Below are 26,598 nucleotides of genomic sequence, written 5' to 3'. Positions count from 1 at the left end.
GAATGACTATTTGGGACTACACTAAGACTTAATGTAGTCCAAAGTTTTTCAGTACATATTTATTGTAGGTACTGGGAATAAAACAGTAAAAACAACGGACAATGTTTCTGCTCTAACAGACTTCACATTCTAAGTAGAGGAAGATACAGACAATAAGAACAGCAATAGTGAGTGGTACTGCAGAGAATTGGAATGATGATCCAGGTTATTGGGGTGATAAATAAAGAAGGCACCCTGGAATCTGAATAGCATTAAGAAACCAATCTAGGGAAAAGAGTTACTCATTCCGGAGCAGGGAACAGCAAATGCAAAGACCCTAAGACAAAGACGGCATGTTTATAGGACTAGAAAAAAAAAGGCCAGCATGGCTGAAGCTTAGTAGGCCAGGAAGAGAGTGTCATGAGATGAAGCCAGAAGACAAGCAGGGGGCCAGCTCACAAAGGGACTTTAATCCACGTGCAAGGAAAGCCCCTGGAAGGGGTTCTAGGCAGTTAACAAATTCCTATCATCTGTGGACTAAAAAGACCACTCTCATTGCTATGCAGACAACAGACTGTTACAGGTCAAGAATAGAAATAGGGAGCTCCATTACAAGTCCTGCAATCGTGCAGCAGAGAGAGGTGGTAGAAATAGAAAGGAACAAATTCAGAAAGTTAGGAAGTACAACTGACAAGACTTGATGGTATGTTGGGTATAAGAGGTGCGAAAAAAAGAAAGGATAACTCGTTTTTGACTTGAGGACCTGGATGGAGAGTGATGTCTTTCAGGGAGGTGGGGAAGACAAGGCTAGAGAAGATGTTGGGTTTGATGAAGGGAAAAGCCAACTGTGTAATTTAGTGAGCTGGGGAAGGCTATGGAAGATGTTGGCTTGAAGGAGGAAAGTAAAAGTGGAATTTTGGAGTTGGAAGAGATATTATGGATCATTTACTTGACCACTTTATTCTAGAAAATAAAACAGTGACTCAAACTTGCCAAAAATGACAAAGTACCAGTACATTCTGGAAGAGACACCGCCTCAGTTTACCAAGGGTTCTTAACCTTTTTGTGCCATAGACCACTCTACTAATCTGATGAAGCTTGGACTCAATGTTTTAGTTTAAAAATAAATTTTAAAGGATGGAATTACAAAATAAACCAACTGTATTGAAATACAGTTATCAAAATAGTAAAAAAATGTGATTAACACCATATATGCTTCTTTGCCAACTCATTAAATAATAAAGACCTCATAGCAGATCTCATAACTACCATAAGTTCAGAGTAATGACAGGTGGTGTAAGCAATAATACAAGATGTTTGCAACAACTTTAATGTGATAGAAAAATGTGAGATTTCTATTGGCAAAAAGTTAAAAGTACTACTAATATTATTGTGGTTTGTTTCCTACACTCATAACTGAAGGATAAGCTAAATTTCAGAGAAAGGTTAGTCAGGAAAAAATGTAATTTTTCACCAAGTTCATGGCCTCTTGATTTCTATCCAAGATCACCTAATTTGCAAACCCCAGGTTAAGAGCCCATGGTTAAGCCCCTGATCATTTTTCCCCCAGATTAATATAATATCCTTGGGACTGATCACCCTGCCTTCAGTATTTCCTCAAATCTATCCTTCAACCTGCTTAATGTCCTTGTAAGGGTTCCTCATATTATGGGACAGCATGGCAGTGATGGACACACTCTCCAGGATCTGCTTCTCGAATACAGTACTTCAACTTGTTGTCAGCCTTACACTGCACTTCCAAGATTTCCTGCCCGTGTTCTCTCCCTTCTACTGGTACAAGACTACCAAAGTATCATCCTCGAAAGCATCTGACTCCTTTCCCCCAAACAAAGCAATCTCTCTCTTTCCTACAAATTTCTTCAAAATCAGTAAAAGTTCTTTGCCTGGGACATTACCCTGGGCTGTGGTCATTATCTACACATACGTTCTTTTTCCCATACATAACAGTATGCTTCTCCCAAATTCAGCGTTATCCCACTGCAAAAGGCCATACTATTTGTGCTGGACCTTTACTAAAGATAGTATCCACTATCCCCATTTCAGTGTTCATTTTATAAAGAGATTTCCTGCATTTCCTTATAGTAATTCTCTTAAGAACCTGTGAAGATAAGCAGCCTAAAGTATTACCCTAGAATCTTACAAAGACAAGCAATCTAAGGTATTACCTTTATTTTGCAGATGAGGAAACAGAAGTCAAATGAAATCAACTGACTTGCCCAGGTCTAAATTATTAAACAAGAAAGAGCTTGGTTCATAAACCCAGGTTCCTTGGCGCAGTGCTTGGTGTGAACTGGACTATAAAGCCACTGGGCCAAGCCTAGGACAGTAAATAAAAAGCATGAGAGAACTTCTCTCAAGAATCTTTTCAACATAGTACTGTAGCACCAATATGGCCCTATTAACAATAGGTTTTATTATTGTTATTATTATAGCACAAGTCCTATGATAAAAACATATCATAAAGCCAAACACTCCTTAATGTTTAAAAATACAGTGATTTCCTTTCTGTGCTAGAATTTTTGATTACATTATTCATATTACCCTAGATCTCTAAAATGAAAAGCTTCTTGTAAACCCTAAATATTACATAACTTACTAGAGGTTATTTCCATCTGCAGAAAAAGAAACTAATAATATTTTAAAAGACTTCTCAAGGATATACCAATTTAAAACTGTCAAACAAGAACTAAGAATTCTCCACATTTATCCTGCTAATGTATATTTATTTTGATCAAGTTACTGAGATATTTTTATGCAATTTTCATGTATCATAAATGCCTAAGTAGCTTATCGACAGTTCTCTTGAGAGATCCGAAGCTTGAGAAAGCTAAGTTTTCAAGAGGGTGTTACATGAAGAGTAAAAAACAAAATTTAACTCAATGAAACAAATATTTATTATCTATTTTATTATGTAAGGTTGGCAATGCTAGATGGGATGCATAAGACCCAATTCCTGCTTTCAAGAAGCTTAAAACCTAGTAAAAAGGATGATAATCATAAAAATGTCTACTATTTTTTAAGTATGATGCTTTCCACATCACATACCTTAGATAAACCTTGATAAGCAGCTGCAGCAAAAAAAAAAATTCAAAAATCCAAAATATCCTTAAATGGAACGAAAAATACATTGTTGTATATACATATAATGAAATATTCCATAGTAGTGGAAATCCATGAACTACAGTCACAAATAACAGGATAATCTCAAAAACAAAGCATGAAATAAAGGAGGGAAAGTAGTAGAGACGGAGAGAAGGAAGGAAGAGCACAGTGTCTGGAAAGAGGTGTAAAAATGGATCAAGGGCTCCTTGCACTCAAGGGGTAACATGTTTTCTTAGTACCAAGAATAAAATAATAATAATAAGAGGAGGATGGTAAATGATATAAAGGAACTTCGAGGTAAGGAGAAGAGAAACTCAAAGAATGAGGAATGGACAAGCATTCTGGTCAAGTCCTTCCAGGGTTAAAGCTAGACGGGACTGGAGCTTGAGAGCAGCAGTTCTTTAGAGTCTGAAAAAATGGCTCTGAAATTATAACTAGTTAGTTAATTTTATATCTAATTATTGTGAGATTGTTTAAGACTCCTGGGCCCTACCCAGAGATTCTGATTTAGTTGGTCTGGGATATGAACTGAGAATCTGTTCCTTTCAGAAGCATCACACATGATTTGAATATAGGTTGTAAAAACAATTTTGAGATACAGGATATCTAAATCACTTTTGAGAATGTAACAGAGAAAACGAAAATACCTTTAAAACACATACTTGATGGGCCGCCTCATAACACAGGTAGAACCAAAAGGCCTGGGACTAGTTCTTAGAAGTGGACCTCAATAATAAAGATCTGGCATCTTTAAAAAAGTAAACGTGTGCAATTTCTCCCTCAAAAATTTCAATAGAGACTTGGGAGTACCACACACCCTCACCAACACTAAGCAATAACACTCTAATACTTGCTAATTTGGCAATAAGAAAATTTTTATCTGGATTTCCTTAATCAGTGAAACCAAAAGTACTTCCTTAGTGTGACATGGAAAAATGTATTAACATGTGAATGTCCACAGCTCTACTCCCTCCACTTATTTTTTCCCTTCCTAAAAAGGAATGACTTGCTGATACTAAGTTGATCAACATAATAAAGAAAACAAAAAATGTTAGGGGGAAGTGGCCTTGTTACCTGGGATTTGAAAAAAAAACTTTATTGCCAGACCAGTAAAAAGCAGATTCAGGGCCATAAAAGAAATGGGGAGGGGAGAAGAGATCCTGTAAGAATTATTAATCTGGTTATGATTTAAATTCCCAATAATGCTCTTTGAGAACAAATGGAATTCCTTTTTAATAACTTTTGGTGTTGAACTATGCTTCCTGAACAGGACCCAGCCTTGAACTTGGACCATGTCTATCTCTAGATTAGTTAGGGTTACAATATGTCCTGGCCATTTGTACTGCTTTTGTAAATTGCCTGTTGATAGACTTTGTACATTTTTTCTACCAAGATTTATTTTTTCATTAATAAACTTAATTTTTGGGGCGCCTGGGTGGCTCAGTTGGTTAAGTGACTGCCTTCGGCTCAGGTCATGATACCAGGGTCCTGGGATGGAGCCCCACCATCGAGCCCCGCATCAGCAGGAAGCCTGCTTCTCCTTCTCCCTCTGCGGGCCGCTCCCCCTGCTTGTGCTCTCCCTCTCTGTCAAATAAATAAATAAAATCTTTAAAAAAAATAAACAAATAAACTTCATTTTTAATAAACTTCACATAAAATGAGGAGAAAGGACAGGAGTTCCTATATACCTTCTGTCCCCACAAACATACAACTTTCCCTACTATTAACATCCCCCACCAGAGTGGTACATTTGTTACAACTGATGAAACCTACACTGACATATCATTATCACCCAAAATCCATAGATTACCTACAGGTTTGGACAAATGTATAATGACATATTTATACCAGTGTAGTAACTTACAGAATAGTCTCACTGCCCTAAAATTCCTCTGTGCTCTACCTATCCATCTCCTTTGCCCCTAACCCCTGGCAACCATCAATCTTTCTACTGTCTACAGTCTTGCCTTTTCCAGGATGTCATGTAGTTGTACTCATACAGTATACAGCCTTTTGCTTTTTTCACTTAGTAATATGCATTCAAGTTTCCTCCATGTCTTTTCATGACTTGATGCTCATTTCTTTTTGACCCTGAATGGTACCAAGCTTTATCCATTCACCTACTGAAGAACATGTTGGTTGTTTCCAAGTTTATGCAACTATGAATAAAGCTGATCTAAACATCCATGTGCAAGGTTTTGTGTGGACATAAGTTTTCAGCTCCTTTGGGTAAATACCAAGGAGTGTGACTGCTGGCTCTGCTGGATCGTATGGTAAGAGTATGTTTAGTTTTGTAAGAAACTGCCAAACTTTCTTCCAAAGTGGCTGCACCATTCTGCATTCCCACCAGCATGAATGAAAGCTCCTGTTGTTCCACATCCTTGCCAGCATTTGGTGTTGTTAATGTTTTGGATTTTGGCCATTCTAATAAGTATGTAGTAACATCTTGTTTTAATTTACAATTCCCTAATGACTTGACATGTGATGTTGAACATCTTTTCATATGCTCACTTGCCATCTGTATATCTTATGTGGTTCTATGTCTGTTCACTAATTTTGCCCATTTTTCAATCAGGTTTTGTTTTCTTATTTTTGAGTTTTAAGAGTTCTTTGTATATTTTGAACAATGGTCCTTTATCAGATGTGTCTTTTGCAAATATTTTCTCCCAGTCTGTGACATATCTTCTCATTCCCTTAACAGTGTCTTTCACAGAGCAGAAGTTTTTATTTTTATTTTAATGAATTCCCACTTATTATTTCTTTCACGGATAATGCCTTTGGTTTTGTATCTAAGAAAACCATCGCCATACCCAAGGTCACCTAGGTTGGTCCTAGGTTATCTTCTAGGAGTTTTTGAGGTTTGCAATTTACAATTAGGCCTATAATACATTTTTACTTAATTTTTGTGAAGGGCATAAGGTCTATGTCTAGATTCCTTTCTTTGCATGTGGATGTCAAATTGTACCAGGACTATTTGTTGACAAGACTATCTGCTCGAATGCACTGTCTTTGCTCCTTTGTGTCAAAGGTCAGTTGACTATAATTATATGGATCTATTTCTGGGCTTTCTGTTCTATTCCACTGATCTACTTGTGTATGCTTTTGCCAAAACCACAGTGTGTTGATTTAATGTAGCTTTATAGTAAATCTTTTTTTTTTTTTAAGATTTTATTTATTTATTTGACAGAGAGAGAGACAGCGAGAGAGGGAACACAAGCAGGGGGAGTGGGAGAGGGAGAAGCAGGCTCCCCGCAGAACAGGGGGCCCGATGCAGGGCTCGATCCCAGGACCCTGAGATCATGACCTGAGCCAAGGCAGACACTTAACGACTGAGCCACCCAGGCGCCCCTATAGTAAATCTTGAAGTCAGAGAGTGTCAGTTCTCTGACAGTCCTTCCCCTTTAAAAATTAGTTGCCTATTTGTGGGTCTTTTGACTTGGCATATAAACTTTAGAATCAGTTTGTCAATATCCACAAAATTATCTGCTGGGATTTTGATTGGGATTGTATCGAATCTATAGATCAAGTTGGGAAGAACTGACATCTTGACAATATTGAGTCTTCCTAACCATGAGCATGGAATATCTCTCATTTAGTTCCTTGACTTCATTCAGAGTTTAGTTTTCCTCTTACAGATCTCACACGTAATTTGTTAGGTTTATACCTAAGTATTTCACTTGGGGAGGGGGCATTAAAGTAAATGGTATTGAGCTTTCAATTTCAAATTCTTCTTGTTCACTGATGGTATATATACAGGAAAGCAGTAACCTTTTGTATCTTAACTTTGTATCCTACAACCTTACTATAATCATTTCTAATCCAGGAATTTTTTTTGTCAGTTCTTTCAGATGTTCTACATAGATGATCATGTAGAAATAAAACCACTAACAAAAAGTTTTATTTCCTCCCTCCCTTCCTCCCAATCAGTATAATTTTTTTTTCCCCTTTGCTTGCCTTACTGCATTAGCTCTGACTTCCAAATGAGGTTGAAAAGCAATCGTGGGAAGGGACATCCTTGCCTCATTCCTGACCTTAGTAAAGAGTTTCTAGTTTCTTACCATTAAGTATAATATTAGCTGTAGGATTTTTGTAAATGTTCTTTATCAAGTTGAGGAAGTTCCCCCTCCAAATCTACTTTACGGAGTTTTTTAAATCACAAATGGGTGTTAGATTTTGTTGTAATCATGTGATTTTCTTTAGCCTGTTGATGTAATGGATTATATTAAGTGATTTTCAATTGCTGAATCAGCCTTGCATACCTGGCATAAATTCCACTTAGCTGTAATGTCTAATTCTTTCCACACATTGTTGGATTCAACTGGCTGATATTTTGAGGGTTTTTTTTTCATCTATGTTCATGAGAGATAATTGGTCTGTAGTTTTCTTGTAATGTCTTTGGTTTTGGTATTAGGGTAAATGCTGACTTCACAGAATAGAAATTATTCTCTCTCCTTCTATCTTTTGGGAGAGACTGTAGAGATGTGGTATAACCTCTTCCTTAAATGCTTGGTAGAATTCACCAATGAACCCATCTGGGCCTGGTGCTTTGTTTTGAAAGGTTATTAATGGATTCAGTTTTTAAAACAGATACAGGGCTATTCAGATTGTCTATTTCTTCTTGTGTGAGTTTTGGCAAATTGTAACTTTCAAGGAATGGATCCACTTCATCTACGTTATCAAATTTGTGGGCATGGAGTTGTTCATAGAATTTCTTATCCTTTTAGTATCCGTGGGATCTTAGTGATGTCCTCTCTCTCATATCTGATCAATAATTTGTATCCTCCTTTTTCATTAAGTTAGCCTGGCTAGAGACTTACTGATTTTATTGATCTTTTCAAAGAACCAGCTTTTGGGTTTATTGCTTTTCTCTGATTTCCTATTTACAGTTTAACTGTTTTCTGCTCTAATTCTTACTGTTTCTTTTCTTCTGCTTACTTCAGATTTAATTTGTCCTTTTCTAGTTCCTAAAATGAAAGCTTAAATGGCTGATTTTAGAACATTCTTCTGTTCTAGTATATGCATTCAATGCTATAAATTTCCTTCTAAGCACTGCTTTTGTTGATAAGTTATATTTTCATTCTCATTTAATTCAAAACATTTTTCAATATCTCCTGAGATTTCTTTCTTGGCCCATGTGTTTTTTAGACATATGCTTTTTAATCTCCAAATATATGGGAACTTTACAACTCTCTTTATGTTATTAATTTCTAGTCTAATTTCATTCTGGTCTGGGAACCAATATTGTATGATATCTGTTCTTTTAATTATGACCCAGAATGATGTCTATTTTGATGAATGTTCATATGAGCTTGAGAAGAATGTTAATTTGTTGCTCTTGGATAAAGTAGTCTGTAGATGTCAGTTATAATGATAGTTCTGTTTGGTATTCTCTATCTAAGCTTCCTGGTTCTGTGATTTAGTGTCTGACATTAATTTGAGGAAATTCTCAGTCGTAATTGCCTCAAATATTGCTTCTCTTCCTTTTTTCTCCGTCTAGTATTCACATTACATGTATGCTATACCTTTTGTAGTTGTCCCACAGTTTTTGGATGTTCTGGTCTGCTTTTTTCAATTTTTTTTTTCCTCTTTACTCTTCAATTTTGAAATTTTCTATTGTCATATCCTTAAGTTCAGAGATTCTTTCCTCAGCTGTGTCCAGTCTAGTAATGAGCCCATCAAGGACATTCTTTGTTTCTGTTAAAGTATTTTTAATCTAATATTTATTTTATTCTTTCTTAGAATTTCCACCTCTCTGCTTACATTATCCATTTATTCTTGCATGTGTCTACTTTTTCCATTAAAATCCTTATCTTATTAGTCATCTTTAAAAAAAAAAAAAATCCTGGTCTGGTAATTCCAACATTCCTTCCATATCTGAATCTAGTTCTGATAATTGCTCAGTCTCTGTATTTTTTGTCTTTTAGTATGCCTTGTATTTTTTGTTGAAAAGGCAGACATGATACACTTGGTTAAAGAACTGTGGTAAATACGTCTTTAGCAATGTAGTGGTATGGTGGTGGTTGGGGGAGGCATTTTCCAGTCCTATGATTAGGTGTCAGTGTTTCAGTGAGCTCTGTGAATTTCATCAATGCTTCTCAGTCCCTACCTTTCCAACTCCCCAGAGTTGAGACAGGATAGCAGGGGTTATGTATTTCCCTTTCCCTACATGTATGGCTAGATGAGCTCAAATAGAGTTTTTCCCTTACCCCAGGTGGAAGACTAGAGCTGGTTGATGTTGGGTATTTGCCTTCCCTCACTTAGGTTAGGCTCTGGTAAAACAGTTTCTCCTGAGAGCCTGTCTTGTTAAGAAAAGCAGAATACTCTGGTTTATTTTGAAATGGTTCCTTTTCCCCTCCTTCTGCTAGAAAACACAGGGTATTTTTCTCCAATATTAACTGTGAGGACCTGATAGAACTCCTGGAGGTAAAACTCACCAAAGTGTGGATGTCCCCCATGACTAGATTCTCTTGCAGTTTCTAACTCTCAGAGTTGTTCACACTGAGCCTCCGGATTCATCAATTATAGTTTAGGTTTTCCTACCGGGCCCTGGTTGCTGCAGAGGTTTCTGCTTTAGTAAGCTATGATTCCCTGTATCTTCCTGTCACTCCAATTTTCAGGGCAGCAGTTTACCCTGTCACTTCATTTCCCTGAAGAATCTAAGAGTTGATTTTTTTAGTTCAGCTTTTTACTTGTTGTTAGGATAGAGTGGCAACTCCTAAGGTCCTTCTTTACATACTAGACTGGAAACCAGAGATTCCAAGTTTTGAGATTATATTTTTAATTAATGTTTTTTTATTTGTTTTGTTGTGTTGTACTTTATATAGTAAGATTATTAACCCTTTGTCTGGCTTTACAAATATTTTTTCCCAGTTTATCATTCGTCTTGAAATCCCATTTATATCGTTTTTGGAAGCAGGAAGTTTTAAATTCTTATGTAATCAAGTCTATGAAATTTGCCCTTTTGGTTTCTGATTTTATCACATGGTTTGAGAGGCCTTTCCACCATCAAGATCATATTACCTTCATGTATATATTCTTTTTGCATTTTTATGGCACTTTTAGTTTTTATGTTTACATTTCTTATCCATCAGGAATTACTTTGTCTTCAGGTTTTATTAAATGGCTGGCTGTCACAAAATCATTTACCAAAGAAATCCATCATGTTTCAACTGATCTAAAATTCCACCTTTATCTTAGACTAAATGCCTATATATAATAGTTGAGTCTGTTTCTAGACTTTGCTTTTGCAAAAAACAAAAACAAAAACAAAACATTGGCAACACAGACAGCCTGTGAAGGGAACTGAATAGCTGGAGATGGGCAGTAAAAGACTAACTTCATTGTTTACCTTTGTGAATTTTATTCCATGTGCTTTGAATTACCACTCAAAAACATCAATAAAAAATTTGTTAAGGTCTGCTTAATATACCTGGTGGAATTATCAAATATTTCAGCTTTCTGCAAATTACACCACAACCCCTGTATGCACCTGAACAATACTTGAAATCATGGATCTACCTCAATTTTAAAACTAGGAACTATGATTTAATCTATTCTATTTTAAATGAATAGCGAAAGTGCCCCAAATATGGCTGACGCTACGTGTTTCTCTGCCATTTAACACGGTCAAACAAATGACCTGAAGGGGAAAAAAAGTTCTGTATAAATCCTTAATTATCGTAAGTAAAGCTACTACTTCAAATGTATAAGAACTTCAGATATTGTCAATTCCTTACTATGGGTGTTCCCTAGATCCAGCCATCACAGACATATTTTGCTTTCATCTTCTTCAGAATCTAATCTTTCCATTCTCCTGCAATCTGATTATTGTATTTTGAATATTACTTTTCTTTGTAATTTTATTTCAATGTCGGATGGCAAATTTGACCTCTGTAGTCACCATAATACTATGGTATGGCAAACTGGCTAAAATAAAAGAAATACTCATCTAGCAGGAGATGGAAAAAGAATAGGTTCACCTTTTAAGTCATTCTCTTTAGGATCCTCTCCCTCACACTAATTTCTAAATAACTATTAAGGTAGACTCATTTAATTTTAGCCTTCCTCCAAATAAAAAATATTTTCAAGCACTTGAAAATACTCCTCCAGTAGGAAGGGGAAAGTGACCTAGTATTTAGTACCACTGGCATACTCAATAATTACACAAATTAGATACTATCTCTGTACCATGTAATTCTGCTCTCAGTACCTGCTCTCCTAGGTACTTTCCTACTCTCTCTTTTTTTCCAATAAATGAACTCCTTTAACATGTACAAGATGCACAATCTACATATCTAAGTGAAGATGTAGAACACTAAGTGAAGATGTAGAAGAAAAAGCAATTCTTTTAATAGAGTCTCTAATTAGCTTTAAGTTTTAAAACCCCTTGCATTTGATAACATTATCAACCCTATTTAAAAGGAAACAGACTGACTTGCCAAACATCACATTATCGAGAGCAGAAATAGGTCTGATAGAAGGTCCTTTGCCCTAAATATGCTGCTTCCCACCATGTTAAATTCAATACCCACAGAAAAGTGTCTTCACATAATACAATGAAGGAAGCACTCCACAGCACAACAAATGAATACTAGTGATATGTTAAAAAAAAAAAATTTAGTAGAAATAATTTTCTATTTTCTATACAAGTGATCTCAAATACGTCAAATGAGACAACACTTTAAAAGCTTCTAGGCTGCAGGTAATGTATTTCCTTTGCTCCCAAGTCTCTAGAGCCTTGCCTCACATCATGAAGCACTTTTCAATGGCCACCTACTAGAAGATCTCTACCATCCAAGATCCCGCCCAATACACAGATTAGAAACACCTACTACTACATACATCACTTGTTTTCAAATGTTAAACTGAACATGCACTCTTGGGATAAATCTACTTGGTCATTGTATATTGTATCTTTTAGACATTGCTGCATTCAGCTTGCCTAGTATTTGTTAAGGATTTTCACATCTATATCCATGAGGTACATTGCCCTGTGATATTCTTTTTCATTTCTTTTTTTTTGAAATTGCCCTTGTCTGGTTCTGGATAGGGTAATGTTGGTTTCATAAACTGAGTTGGAGAACGTTCTTTCATCTACTGTTTCTTAAATGCTTGGTTTAAGATTTAGCATTATTTCTTCTTTAAATGTTTGAAAGTATTTGCCCACCAAATCATGTGGGGCTGGCTATTTCTTTGACCAAAGGTCTGTAATTACAAATGTAAATTACGAGAATAGAACTATCAAGTCTGTCTAAAAAAAAAAAAGAAACACCTACTACTAAAATCTGGGAACTTTCCATAAGAGATTCATCAGATGAATTTAGCCTAACAATTCTCAACCTTATCAAATTCAGTGTTTCCCCTCCATAAAATATTTTCCAACTTCTGCATTATCACCCTGAAATGAAATTAATAACAGTCCTCCTTACAAACAACTTCAAGCAAAGCCATATACCCTAAATATAAATGTAAAAGGAAAATGAAAATAATTTATAAGTATTTCAATGTTAATCCTGAAATAAAACTGAACTAGAAGACATATAAAAGTAATTAGTACATGAATATGACAGCAAAATGGTTTGTAATACAATTTTCCAAAACTGAAAACAACTCTTGGTCAAGTTGTGAACAAAACAAATCTTCCTTTCACACAACATTTGCATGTGGAAATAATATGGGAACATTCTTTGTTCGGGATAGCCCCCACATTGCAAAAAGTATAACATCCCTAGTCCCCACCCATTAAATGCTAGTGATTAGCCCCAATCACCACCAAACAAAAAATCTGCCTCCCAACTTCCTCCAAGAGGGCACTCCCCATCTGGACCCACTTCCTTAGTCACAATTCGACTATCACAGTATAATGTCAAGAACACTCAGGAAGCGTGGACTAGTTCCAGTTGGGTCACCTATGACCTATAAGGTCATTGGCAGTGAGCGCTCAAAACCTCAGTTTCCAGTATATCAAATGGGGATAAACACTACCTACACTTTTTGGGTTGTAAAGGTTGATTCAACAACATGTGCTTAGCACAGGGCAGGTGGTTTCCAGCACATGGCATATTGAAATGTATAAAGAAGGAGGCTGTTCCAGATTGAGAACAGCAAAAAGTGATATGAATATGGAAGAGTCTGAAGACAAAATAAGCATACAAAATGAAATTTAACACACAGCAGCCTAGGGACATTTTAGAGAGAAACCAACAGTCCTAATATCTCTGCAACCCCTGAAGACATATATTACAGTCAATGCAGTGAAATAATATTCAGAATGATGACCCCCACATTAAGAACACAAGAAAGACATCTTTAAGAGACTTCTACAGTACATGGCTGAAATTTCATAAAGCTCCAATACTTAAGAGTGTCTGTACTAACAAACTTTTCAAACTTTCCTTGGGCAATTATCCTATTCTACAGACTTGGAAAACACAAAGATACCTAATATACTGTATCTGTCCTCAAACATTTTACCATCCAGTAAGTTAGACATCAGTAAAACATAGCCATAATATAAAGCAGAATGAAATAGACATTAAATAGAAATTCAACTAATAAATTATGGGAGCCTAGGAAAAATTATGAATAATTTTCACTGGGGAAAATCAAGAACATCCTCATGGCATAGTACTCTGAAAAACAAAGATTCTGATAGGTAGAGAATGGAGAGTAAATTATTAAAGAAAAAATGAAGTGTGGGCAAAGGTGCTGGGCATGTAGATGCAACTTGGTTCAGAGAAGAGAGCTAGGGAAAGGGTAGGGGTCCAAAAGGGTTGGGAAGGCAGTAAAAACTCAGGCTATAACAACATCTCAGGACCTGTTCATGGATGGATTTAAATGCTATTCATATGAGTTTGAATTTTATTGGGCAAGAGAGTTTTCCAGAAAACTGGTGCTTATGTGACACACCTGATCCCCAAAGAATGCTGAATAGCCAAAAATAAAAGATTCCAAACAATTACAAATTTTCATTAACGAGATCCCTGAAACTAAAACATATATTCTTAATATGAGTAAATAACAAAAAGAACCTAACCCTAAAGTAGAAAGCAACTTCTGAGCTCAAGTCTTAATAAAAATATTACTAAATTTATTGAACCTGGGAACTTAATAATCTTATATATGCCCTCAATCTTCTTCCAAGTAAGTTGGAGAACTTCCTAAACATGTTATTTAACAGTGCCTCATGTCACTCTGGAAGGCAAGAGGTAAGCTACAGTATTATTAGTCCCTTTTTACTATGGGGAAACTGAGGAACAAAAAGAATACATGGTCACAAAATAAGCTAATTTCTAGGACTTTAATTAAAGGCTTGAAGCCGACATTTCATCCTTTATTCTTTGTACCATCTGAATATTAGAATTACCTTTTACTGTCCTCTGAACTGGGAAAAAAAAAAAAAGACAAGACTAAACTTGAAGATCAGTTTCTCAATTTGGTACTGCCACCAAAAAACTGTTTTTAAATCCTATCTCCTGAAATTATGCTATCGGCAAGAACTGCAAGGAGTAAGCAGTAACCCAACCTCCCCCAAAAAAGAAAACTGTAAATAACAGAGCAGGTCAGGAATCCCAGGCCCAGTTTTTACTTTGAATATCTGGCAGGCTCAGACGTGTGTTCGTAAAACAGGCTTTGCAGATGTCGTGATGGCAAAGGTGCTCTGAGAGGCCCAGAACAGTGATATCGATACACCCACTGCTGCGAACATGAAATCCAAAGCCACGCTCCTCTGCCCCCTCCCTGCACTGCACCACGCACCACGAGACTCCCGGTATACACCGAGGCCTGTGCGAGGATCCTCCCGACGCTTCCCTTAAAATGCCGTACTTTGAGGATGCCCAGGACGCTGGGCCTCGGTGAACGGTGGAGACACCGGATATGGCTACACACATCTCAAAATCTTGCTTCCCCAGATTCTAGGGCCTGATTCAGAGGAGTCTATCGGACATAAGAGTTCCTGATATTTTTTCACACACATACACACACATAATCACAACCCCTCCCCACAAGTCCCCTGCCTCAGCCTCCCGCCATCCCCTCTTCCCCTCCACGCCAGGTGGGCGTCCCAGGGATGTAAAGAAAAGGAAGGTGGAGGTTCGAGCGCAGGGTTCCGGGGCCGCGAAGCTTTCCGGCGACGGCCGGGGTCCAGACCGCCCAGCCCCCGGACCACAGCCGCCCAGACCCGGCCTCGGCCGACGCGCCCCGCCGCCGCCGCCGCCTATCAGCGGAGTGCAGGGGCGGGGCCGGCTGGCTCGGCGGCGGCTCGGCCGCGGGCGGGGACGGGCGGGGACGGGCGGGGGACCGACCGCCGCGCAGCTCGGGCCGCAGCGCGCATACACCCGGCCCGGCTCCCGAGGGCGCCAGCGCGGCCCCGGGGAGCGCGAGGAGCCGACGAGCGCGCGGCCTGCCGTTGGCGGCCTGGTCCGCCACGCTCGGCGCCCACCCGCCCCCGAGGTGGGGTCCAAGCCCCCGGGAAGATGGTGTCCTGGATGATCTCCAGAGCCGTGGTGTAAGTGCAGCTCACGACGCCCCGCCGCCCGCGCAAGTCCCGGGGAAGGCGTAGGGAGGGGCAGGGGCTAGGAGAGGGGAAGGCCCAGGCCTGGGCAGAGGTGGGTAGAGGTGGGCTGGGGTGGGCTGGCCTGGCCTCGGGCCTGCCCGGGGGCTGGGGGCCCTCGGCCTCCTCACCCTGGTCCACGTCGCTGCGGGGCTCCCTGCGGCGGACGAAGGCCCGGCGGCAGCGGCTGCGGCGCGGCCGGGCTGCGTGCGGCGCGGCGGCCCTGCTCCCGAGGCGCTGGGCGGGCGGGCGCGCAAAGCAGGCGGCGCGCGCTCCCCGCTCCCGCTCCCGCTCCCCGCGCTGCGCGGCACCGCCCTGTGGGCCCGGGAGCGGCGCGCCTCGCGGCGGCGCCCTGCGCAGGCTCCGCAGACGCTGAGCGCGGGAGGCCCAGCGATCCTCCAAAGGATGCGGCGGCGGCGGCGGCGGCGGCGGCGTTGAGCCTTTGTATCCCGCGGTTGGTGCGGTGCGGTGTTTCTCTAGGCGGCCAAATGCCATTCGGTCACGTGTGGTAGGAGGAGAGATTTGTCTAAAAACCTGAGACCGCTCCTAGCTCAGATCCTTGGGAGAGGTCCCAGTTGCCCCAAGATTTACAGCTTACCTAGAAAGACGCTCCTATGGAATGGTGACACCCGCTTGTTCGCCCAGATCGCAGAATTTGGCCCTATCTTGTCTGAAATGTTTGCTAAGTGATTGAGAGGCTGCAGGTGCCTGTTGCCTTTTCTCAAATTATCGGTTAATTTCATTGTGCTCTTATCAACAAGTGCTACAGGTCCATAAGGAAAAAAACAAAACAAAACACCGCAACTCCACCAAAAGTATTTGACTACAATTTAAACTGATTTTCTCCCATCCTCCTCACCTTACCCCCCAGCTCTTCAAAAAAAAAAGTCACAAAGTAAACAATGACGTGGGTACAGCCAGGGGCCCGTCGATTCATTATTCATGATCTCTGTAGGAGTAGTATTACCTCAGTACCTTTATGAAATGTTTTTGTGAGGCAGCAGGCTTCTCCGATTAGCTTTAGAATGTGGAAAAAATAACATTACCAGAATTTCAAATTTTGTTTTTCACTGGGAAGAAGGAGCTAAATTTTCTGCGAGTTTTGTTTTTTTTATTTGAGAGTGAATCAGTCACTTAATAGCTCTGTTCAACCTGATTTACTATTCAAGCTGATTTGCAATAGCCTTCTGAATTTATATTTGATTGTTTTAATGAAGTTTGTCCTACCTCCCTACAGTTTCTAGATTTAAAGCTTCAGAGCTTCCTGCGTTCATCCGTACAGAACTAAAAGTCGGGAAATAAAAGCATACTACAGATGTCTTCAGATTTTTTTTTTTTAGCCTTTTTAAGCCTTTGAGTGTCATTTACATAATACAGGCATACCTTTCTTGACCTAGTAGATGTATATCAAGTGTTGTGTCTGCACCTAGAAAATGAAGTGCCCCATTAAGTAGCTGTACTATTTTTTTTTAGCTCTGGTTTCCTTTGACCAATTTTCTTTTTTTAACGGAAAATTGTGAAGTACTTTGCATGACTCAACTCAAATTGTTTTTGATCGTTGATTGTAAATATGAAAGTCTTTTCTAGGTGCTACCTATAACACAAAAGTTAGTAACACAGTGTTGATGTTAATGGAACAGTTCAGATACACTGATACCTACAATACAGGTGACAATGTCAAGTCTTGTAAGAGTTACACCCAGTGCTATAGGGGTTAGATAAGGAGGGAATGATATCTGGTTGGAGAATCAGAAAAAACAAGGGAGATTACATTTGAGATGGACCTTAAAGGACCGTCTGAATTTAGACAGCCAAAGATGAAAGAGTAAAGGATTCCAGATAAAGGGATCATTGTGAGCCAAAGCACAGAGGAGGGAAAGCCCAGATTAGTTACAGGGAACTTGAGGACTGGAGAGAGAGAGAGAGCTGGAAAGGTAGAGTAGGGCTGTTTTCAAGGAATTTAAGGAAAAAGTGATAAATTTTGTTAGGCAGTGGTGGCTTTGCTTTTGGAAGATTCTCTCCCTTGCTGAGTGAGATGGTTGTAAATCAAGAAACACTGAAGACAGGGAGCCCACTTAGGGGCCTTCCTGTCTGGAGAGAAGAGATTAAAGCCTGCAGTGCTAGAATCTATGGAATTTGAAGTGTGAGGCAGAAGAAAAGAAACAAAAATGTGAGGGAGAAAAAAGGTCATGGAATTGTATTTCATGAGCCATTGAACCATTAGGATACTAGAAAGCACAACTGTCAAGAATACAAGCATCATTATATTTTGCCCCTATGCTCCTCAATTTCTCAGTCTCTAAGCACTAAATGTTTTCTACTCCCTTGATTGTACCAAAGGGACACAAAAGCCCAATCCCAGGATCAGCACACACTTGGAAACTTTTTTTCATGCCAGGAGATAGAATTTATTTACATTCTTTTTAACCCACTGGTACAGCCAGCTAGTCCTGAGCCGAAAAAAGATCAGACAGTTCTCTCAATGTGAACCTTTGGTGGCATGGGCAGAGAACACAAGGAACTTCCATAACCAGAGCTCCCTGTGTGCATGAGCCCTTTCTCCCCAGACCTTGTGGTAGATATCGGAGGAAGAACACTGGCTTTGGAATCAGATCTGGATGCCAGTTAATAGCTGCATGCTGCTGGGCAATGTGCTACACTCATCTGAGCTTCACCATCTTTTTTTTTTTTTTTAAGAATTTATTTATTTATTTGACAGAGAGAGAGACAGCAAGAGAGGGAACACAAGCAGGGGGAGTGGGAGAGGGAGAAGCAGGCTTCCCGCCTAGCAGGGAGCCCGATGTAGGGCTCGATCCCAGGACCCTGGGATCACGACCTGAGCCGAAGGCAGACGCTTAACAACTGAGCCACCCAGGCGCCTCTCACCATCTTCTTCTTAATGTGGTTATAATATTAAACCACTATTAAAACTATTGTAGAGATTAGTTTAACTAAAACACACCAGATGTGCTGCCAGGCATTTATTCTGCACTTAAAACATAATGGATATAGATTTTTTTTTATGGGGGAGGGGAATAAGATAGTATAGAAAGAAATACCATTGGGCTATCATCAAGAAACCTGGAATTTAGAACTAGCTTTAGTTATATTAACCACCTGAATGACCTTGAGTTAGCCCCTCACTGATTAGAGACCTCAGTTTCTTTCTCTGTAGAGGTAAAGGGATCTGGTAATCTAAACTTTCCTGTACAGCTCTAGCATTCTGTAATGGTATGAAATGGTTTTATTTTGTTTTGTTTTTCCATTCTGTTTAAAGTCATTTTTAACTTTGCACGCAAGATTGAAAAGTTAGTTAGCAATTATTAAGGGATAGTAGTCTGAGATTACCATGTGATATTTCGTTCATTTGTGATTACCTATACCTTACCTTTTGAAACATGACTTAACAGGATGAGAGAAATCCCACTTTTCTAACATTTCTTAATTTGGGTATATATCATGTGGTTAAGATCAGGATAAAAGACTGCCTGAATTCATATATCAGCTCTGCCATTTATTGGCTATAACCTACCCATAGGATTAAATGTGTCCATATACAAAATTGTTTATAGTCCAGCATTGGACACATGGTAAGTATTCAGTGAGTATTAGTAGTTGTTATCAGAACAAGGAAGAACATATTCCCCTACAATCCCAGCATACTGAATGTTTAAACTGTTTTCAGTTTACATTTTTCTTTGTCTCGTTGTAGGTGACATAGTTGTAATTAGAGTATAGTAAAAAAAAAGTTTTATATTATTCTTACTATATTGTAAGCATCTTCTGTGTTCTCTGAAATTATATTTTATCTCTTCTGTGATCAGCCCAAAATTCATAATTTTCATAGCCATTCATTTTTTTTAATTTTGCTTTTAGATCATTCTTAGTATTTCATTATCATAACTAATGTTAATATAATTATAATGCTATAGTGAACATCATTTATATATACTTTTTTCTTTAAGTATTTTCTTAGGCTGAATATCCAAGGGGAGTATTTGAGTCAAAGGGTATGAATATTTTTCTGACTATTGATATGAATTGCCAAATTGCTATCCAAAAGGATGTTAATATTTTACATTGCCACGAACAATGTATGATTACTGTCTGTCTCACAGTGTAGCCAGATTTGGGTGTTTTATATTTAGTAACAGATCTCATTGTTTTCTTTTGCATTTTACTATTAGCAAGATTTAATATTTGTCCTGATATTTATTGTATCTGCTGTTGTACAAATAGTCTGTATGTACTTTACCCATTTATCTCTTGGTTACTTGATAATTTGTTTGTCTGAGCTCCTTACTTAACCTTAAGTCTTATTTGATTTAAATATTTCTCAATCTACACTTCTCTTTAGATACTATTTTTTAGTTGTAAAGAGAATTTATAGTTTACAGTTCAACTTTTTTTTTTACCTTGTGATTTCTTTTTCACTTCTAAATATAGAATACTAATTACTCTAGATATTTGATAAGTACTACTTTCTCATATAGAATTGGATTAATTTGGAGACTGCCTTTTTAATTCCATATGTCTGTATTTCCCTTTTTACATTAATAACACTTATATTTGTTTTACCATAATTTTATTATCTGGCAGAAGTAAATTGATCCTCTTTGGTTATATTTAATGGGTGTCTTTAAAGTCTAAATTACGTACCTTAAAAACCATGCTCCAGCAGTTTTCCCCCTTCTTTCCAGCATGTTTTCCCTCTCTCCTAGATCTTTGTCAGCAAACATGCTCTTATTTCTCCCATTTAACAAAAAATTCTTTCAGCCTACTTTTCATCTTATTATCCCATTTCTCACCTCCCCCCCCTTTAAAGTAAAAACTCCTCAAAAGAACAGTCTATATACACTTTCTCCACTTCCTCTCCTTTGAGTCACTCTCGAACCCACATCATGTAGGCTTTGCCACCAACCACTCCACTGAAATTGCCATTTTCTAGGTCAAGAGGTGACCTCCATGTGACCAAATTGTTTGGTCCTCATCTAACTTATCAGGAGCTTTTGGTACAGTTGCTCACTCTGTCCTTGAAGTGCTTTCTTCAGTTGGTTTCCAAGAAACCTTGTTTGTGTATTCTTCATAACTCCCTTGGCCGCACCCCTCTCTGTCTCCCTTGCCACATTCCTCCACATGCCTGACTTCTTAAAGTTGGCAGGTCCAGGAGCTCAGTTCCAAGATTTTTTTTCTCTTTTCTATGAGGACTTTCATGATTCACATCTCCAACCCAGACCTCTGTGCTGAACTCAATCATACATATTTTCAGGTGCCTACTTTACTTGGAAACATCCGAAAGTCATCTAGAACTTAAGATATCCAAAACTGAGCTGCTGAATTTCCTTCCCAGTCTGGCTCCCCTGGCAGCCTGAACCAGCTCAGTTAATGACAACTTAGTCCTTCCAGCAGGTCAGGCCAAAAACCCTGGGATTATCCTTGATTCCAGTTTTTCTCTCATTGCCTGCATTGAATCTTACAGCAAATCTTGTTGGCTCTACCTTCAAAATATACACAGGATCCCCACAGTTTTCACCAGCTTTACTTACGTTACTCTAGTCCAAGCTAGCATCATCTCCTAAATGCATTATTGTAATAGCATCCTGTTTCTCCCTTTTGTGTGTTAAGATCATGTAGGATTAATGAAAAACATCTTGAGTAATTTTTAAATCCTTGTGGAAGTTTGAGGGCAGTCACAATTTATAAGTGATATTTTTCTTTCTTGATATGTGCTTTACATACTTTTAAATGGTTATAAAATCTCAGTGATGGCTAAATTTATCATCTTTTAATTAGGTTAAGGTAGATTTTATTTTCCAGTTTTGATGAGATTTATCATGTGAATAACTGAAATGTTTAGGAGTTGCATCTAAGAATAGGATACTTACAGAAATTGCAGTTAGGCAATGAGAAATAAGGTAAATAGGAGCAACATTTTCAAGGAAATTGAACATGTTAAAATCTAAAAAATATAATTTGTCATGAACGCCCTGTAAGAGGTCATCTTTTCTGTTTCCTTCGTTAAGACAGAAAACACATCCTAAACTATTGGGTCTTGTTTTCATTGCATAGGCCAGAACTTCCAACAAGATTCCTTTATGAGCCTTCATTTCAGAAACAATTTGCCTTTGTTCACTTTTTGTGACTGTGGCTATATTAACTATTTCTTCTTCCACTGGATTTTTGAACCCTTTAAGGATGGAGATTTTTCTATTCTCCGCTTTTGGTATAGATTATAATGTTCAAATAAAGGGTATCTTACAATAATAATGGCATAAATAGGTAATTTAAATATCTTAAATATATTACTGTTTTGTCGAGTGGAAAAAGATTACTGCTGAGTCTTTGTTAGCAGAACATGAACTCTTTATGTCATCGATTATGCCTTTGCACTAAACTAGCCCTTTCATGTATTTCTGAAGTTAAATGAAAGGCTAAAAGTAAAAGTTACTGTGTTATAAATGTCTTCATGTTTACAAAACAGTTAAGGGTTTCTGCATACTTATCCCTATTACTGAAGTAAAGTTATCAGCTTCAGGCATGTGAAATTTACAGAGGCCACTATGACTGAAGTAGTGTACTTGCTAAGAGATTGTGGACAGACAAAACAGCAGTTGAGATGGAAATATTGAACAGTGGCAAAAGATTTTAAGAGCAGACTAGCTAATGTTAGAATATTATACAGCCATTCATATTGATATGCAAAGTATTTTTAATTTCATTTGAAGATCTTTTAAATATGTCTAGGCTTCTTAATCTAGCACTTTTGACATTTTGGACTGGATAATCACTTCTTGGGGATGCCTGTCCTGTTCACTGTAGGATGTTTAACAGCATCCCTGGCCTCTCCTCACTAGATGCCATTGGCACCTCCCAGTTATGACAGCCAAAAATGTCTCCAGATAGTGCCATATGTTACCTAGTGGGCAGAATTGCCACTGGCTGAGAACTACTGTGTTAAATGAAAAGAGAAGAAAAATATGTATGGAAGGGAATGAACCTAGAAGCTGTGCTGTTCAGTATGGTGGCAACAGGCACCTGGGTGGCTCAGTTGGTTGAGCCTCTGGCTTTGGCTCAGGTCATGGTCTCAGGGTCCTGGGATGGAGCCCCACACCTCTTGGAGCTCCCTGCTCAGTGGGGTGTTGGCTTCCCCTCTCCCTCTGCCCCTCCTCCTGCTCATCCTCTCTGTCTCTTTCTCTCTCTCTCAAATGAATAAAATAAAAAATAAAATCTTAAAAAATGTATATGGTAGGCACTAGACCCTTGTGGCTATTTAGGTAGTTAAACATTAAGTTCCTCAGTCACACTAGCCACATTTCACTGCTCAGTAGGCATTCGAGCTTATTGGACAGCAAAGAAGTAAAACATTTCCATCATTACAAAAAGTTCAACTGGAGTGATCCCTTACAAGGCACAGTCTGCTCAGCATTTCCATTTGAAAATGGCTTTGTTTGCTGCTCCAATGTACTTTGTGGGAGAAATTACAGGCTATAATGATATTCGGGAATTCATAAGCATCTCAGGATATCTCTTGCTTAAGAATTTTCTATATGAAATATTGTTGCTGATCTTAAATTTTTTTAGTATTTCAAAATTAATTTCTATTTCAGTATTTACAGAGAAGTTCCCAAAATTGATGAAAATCGCTGATACAGTATACTTTGAAAATAATTTATATAATCATATATTCTGCCCATCAACTCTTATATTCCTTATTTTCTAAATTTGTAAATAAAGTGTAGTTTACAGGTTATAGTTTTCTTGGTCCAATAAGTTGTTCAGGTATTAGGATTTGAACAAAGAGCCAAGGGTTACCAGTATTTTCTATTCTTACTGTCAACAGTTTTATCAGCTCTGCAAAAGCAGAGATACTGGAGAAATCATGAAAGCAAAAGTCATAGGAAAAAACTAAACATAATAGGTTTGTACTAACCAGTAGTTCAAAACATAATTTCAGGAAGTATTCAAATATATTACTGCTGAGAGCATTTATGTTTCCAAGTAATGGTAAGTCTATTTTAGGAAAGAATTATTCTTACCCATAAACAAAACCAAGCATTCTGCTGTGGAAAATTTCCTTAACTTTTTATCATGTCACATTTCTGAGAAATGTATTAGGTTGCTGGGGCTGTTATAACAAAATACAGGAAACTGGGTTGCCTGATTAACAGAAATCTATTGTCTCACAGTTCTGGAAGCTAAAAGTCAAGGTGAGGGTATCAATAGGTTCCCTTCTGAGGGCTGTGAGGGAGAATCTGTTCCAAGACTCTCTCAGCTTCTGGTGGTTTGCTGGCAGTCTTTATCATTCCTTGGCTGATAGATCATCACCCCCATCTCTGCCCTCATTTTTGTGAAGGTCTCTGTGTCCAGATTTCCCCTTTTTATAAGGAACGTAAATCTCTTTGGGTGAGGGCCCACACTACTTACCTCATTTTAACGTGATTACCAAATCAGGTCATATTCTGAGGTAGTGGGGATTAGGGCTCCTTCATATCGTCTTTGGAGGGGCGCAGTTCAGCTTGCAACAATCTCTTTGGGGCGCCTGGGTGTCTCAGTTGGTTAAGTGACTGCCTTCGGCTCAGGTCATGATGCTGGAGTCCCAGGATCGAGTCCCACATCGGGCTCCCTGCTCAGCAGGGAGTCTGCTTCTCCCTCTGACCCTCTCCCCTCTCGTGTTCTCTCTCTCATTCTCTCTCAAATAAATAAATAAAATCTTTATTTTTTTTTTTTAAGATTTTATTTATTTGACAGAGAGAGACACAGCGAGAGAGGAAACACAAGCAGGGGGAGTGGGAGAGGGAGAAGCAGGCTTCCTGCCAAGCAGGGAGCCCGATGCGGGGCTCAATCCCAGGACCCTGGGATCATGACCTGAGCCGAAGGCAGACGCTTAATGACTGAGCCACCCAGGCGCCCCAATAAATAAAATCTTTAAAAAAAATAAAGAAAGAAATGTTTAAAAAAAAATCTCTTTTACATATCCTAAGAAAAACTAAAATGCCAGGGAAGTTTTAGGGATTAGATGAGAAAAGGAGAAAAATTAATGTCTAAGAAAATAACTGTCTTAATTTAAGGGTTGTCACATGGAGAGACAGTAGTGATTTTTCCCTTACTGTGGATATAAGGTTAGGGCAATAGGTGGATGTTATAGAGAAGACAGTTTTATTTTAGTATATAAGGGAAAGCTTTCTAATACCCAGAGTTGTTCACCATTGACACTGACAACCTCATGAGAGCAGTGTGTTCTCCGTCACTGGGGGCAGGAAAAGGAGAGTAGAACCCTCACTGAAGATCTTGCCTATATTACTTGTATGCTTCCTATGGAGAGCCATAGATAAATTACTTTTCTGTGAGAAGCTATGAAGTATTTTGTATTTAATAAAACTGCTTAGATATTTACAAAGAACAAACTGAGGGGTTGACAGAAGGAAGGTGGGGGGATGGGCAAAATGGGTGAAGGGGAGTGGGAGACAGGCTTCCAGTCATGGAGTGAATAAGTCATAGGAATAAAAGGCCCAGCATAGGGAATATAGTCAATGGTATTGTAATGGGGTTGTATGGTGACAGATGTTGGCTACACTTGTGGTGAGCACAGCATAAGCTGTAGAGGAATTGAATCACCATCTTGTACACCTGAAACTAATGTAACATCGTGTGTCAACTATACTCAGAAAGTTTAATAAAATAAAAATCTAAGGTGTAAAAAAAAAAAAACTAAGGTGTAAAAAAAAAACTTGGATATTTAAATAAGTGAATACATTATCCTTGTATTATGTGAATATCAGCAATGATTAATAAATGGTGTTCTTTGGCATTAAAAAATAACATGAATGTATACAGTGCTGAATAAATTATATGCTAAAGATTCTGCTAATGTGACACTTTTTCATCGTCAAACTTTAATCACCAATCTTTAGGAGTCCCAAAATTTAGAATACACTTTCACCAAAACTGTAAAGTGGATAAACTGACTTCTTTTCTGTGTTTATTCTTTTTTTTTATTTTTTTTTATTTTTTTTAAAGATTTTTATTTATTTGACAGAGACACAGCGAGAGAGGGAACACAAGCAGAGGGAGGGGAGAGGGAGAAGCAGGCTTCCCGCCGAGCAGAGAGCCCGATGCGGGGCTCGATCCCAGGACTGTGGGATCATGACCTGAGCCGAAGGCAGACGCTTAACGACTGAGCCACCCAGGCGCCCCTCTTTTCTGTGTTTAAACTTCCAGAGGCCCAAACAGTGGGCAGTAGGCATTCTTGAGTGTGGATTTAAAGATAGTGCAGATATGAGAACAGAAGAGAACTTGGTGATATTTGTCTAATGGAGGTCATAATTTCCATGATCAGTTCTTTGCTGCTTTGTGCCTCCTGGTTTTTGTTTTCTTTTGGGGACACCAACTAATCTCAGTATTGCTGAACAAACCTAGTTGTTGTTTGTTCAGTATTTGTTTATTTGCATTTTTTTAAATCATTAATTTTCATCAACCTTAGTTTTTATTTCTGGTTTTCTGAAATATAAGTCCTTTCAATTTTCACTTTATATACCTAAGTTAATCTTGCAAATAGAAATGATGGTGGTTTTAAGGTGTTTAATGGATCATTAATGGATAGGGAAAAGTACCCTTTAAAGATACACCCCTAGATCCATATAAAAGGGCCTTAGAAGTGTGTAAATCCTAAAGAACCTGAAAACATTAAAGTGTTAAATAAAATTATGTGAGAAAAGTGGCCTGAAAGCTTTGTGTAAAAATATTCTGAAAGGATATCTGGTCTTTTCCTTGCCAAGTAAATGATAGAAATACGAATTGGAGATAAACTCCCCCCCCCACACACACACACAGTTTATGCTTTCTTATCATGATTACATACTTTTTAGGAATTTTTAAATTTTAAGTCTTGTATTATTTTATGTGGTGACACATGATGCAAATACTGCTTTGTTTCAAATGGTCTC

The 26,598-nt window shown here is 38.4% G+C and overlaps 2 protein-coding genes across 3 annotated transcripts in view; one reads left to right on the top strand and one right to left on the bottom strand.

Annotated features, from left to right (window-relative positions):
- The window catches only part of JMJD1C (jumonji domain containing 1C), a 338,429-nt gene extending 322,527 nt beyond the window's left edge, over positions 1-15,902 (bottom strand). The window contains exon 1 of the mRNA XM_036086485.2: positions 15,787-15,902. The gene's annotated coding sequence lies outside the window, so the exon portion shown is untranslated. The remainder of the gene's footprint in view (positions 1-15,786) is intronic.
- REEP3 (receptor accessory protein 3) overlaps positions 15,395-26,598 on the top strand; it is a 97,418-nt gene continuing 86,214 nt past the window's right edge. For both annotated transcript variants that reach the window (XM_036086494.2, XM_036086493.2), the window contains exon 1: positions 15,395-15,610. In XM_036086494.2, the coding sequence (XP_035942387.1) occupies positions 15,579-15,610 (32 nt within the window). In that variant the 5' untranslated portion in view covers positions 15,395-15,578. The remainder of the gene's footprint in view (positions 15,611-26,598) is intronic.

The sequence above is a fragment of the Halichoerus grypus genome, chromosome 7 (genome assembly GCF_964656455.1).
Source record: "Halichoerus grypus chromosome 7, mHalGry1.hap1.1, whole genome shotgun sequence".
Classification (NCBI taxonomy): Eukaryota; Metazoa; Chordata; class Mammalia; order Carnivora; family Phocidae; genus Halichoerus; species Halichoerus grypus.
This window is presented reverse-complemented; position numbering and strand designations above follow the sequence as displayed.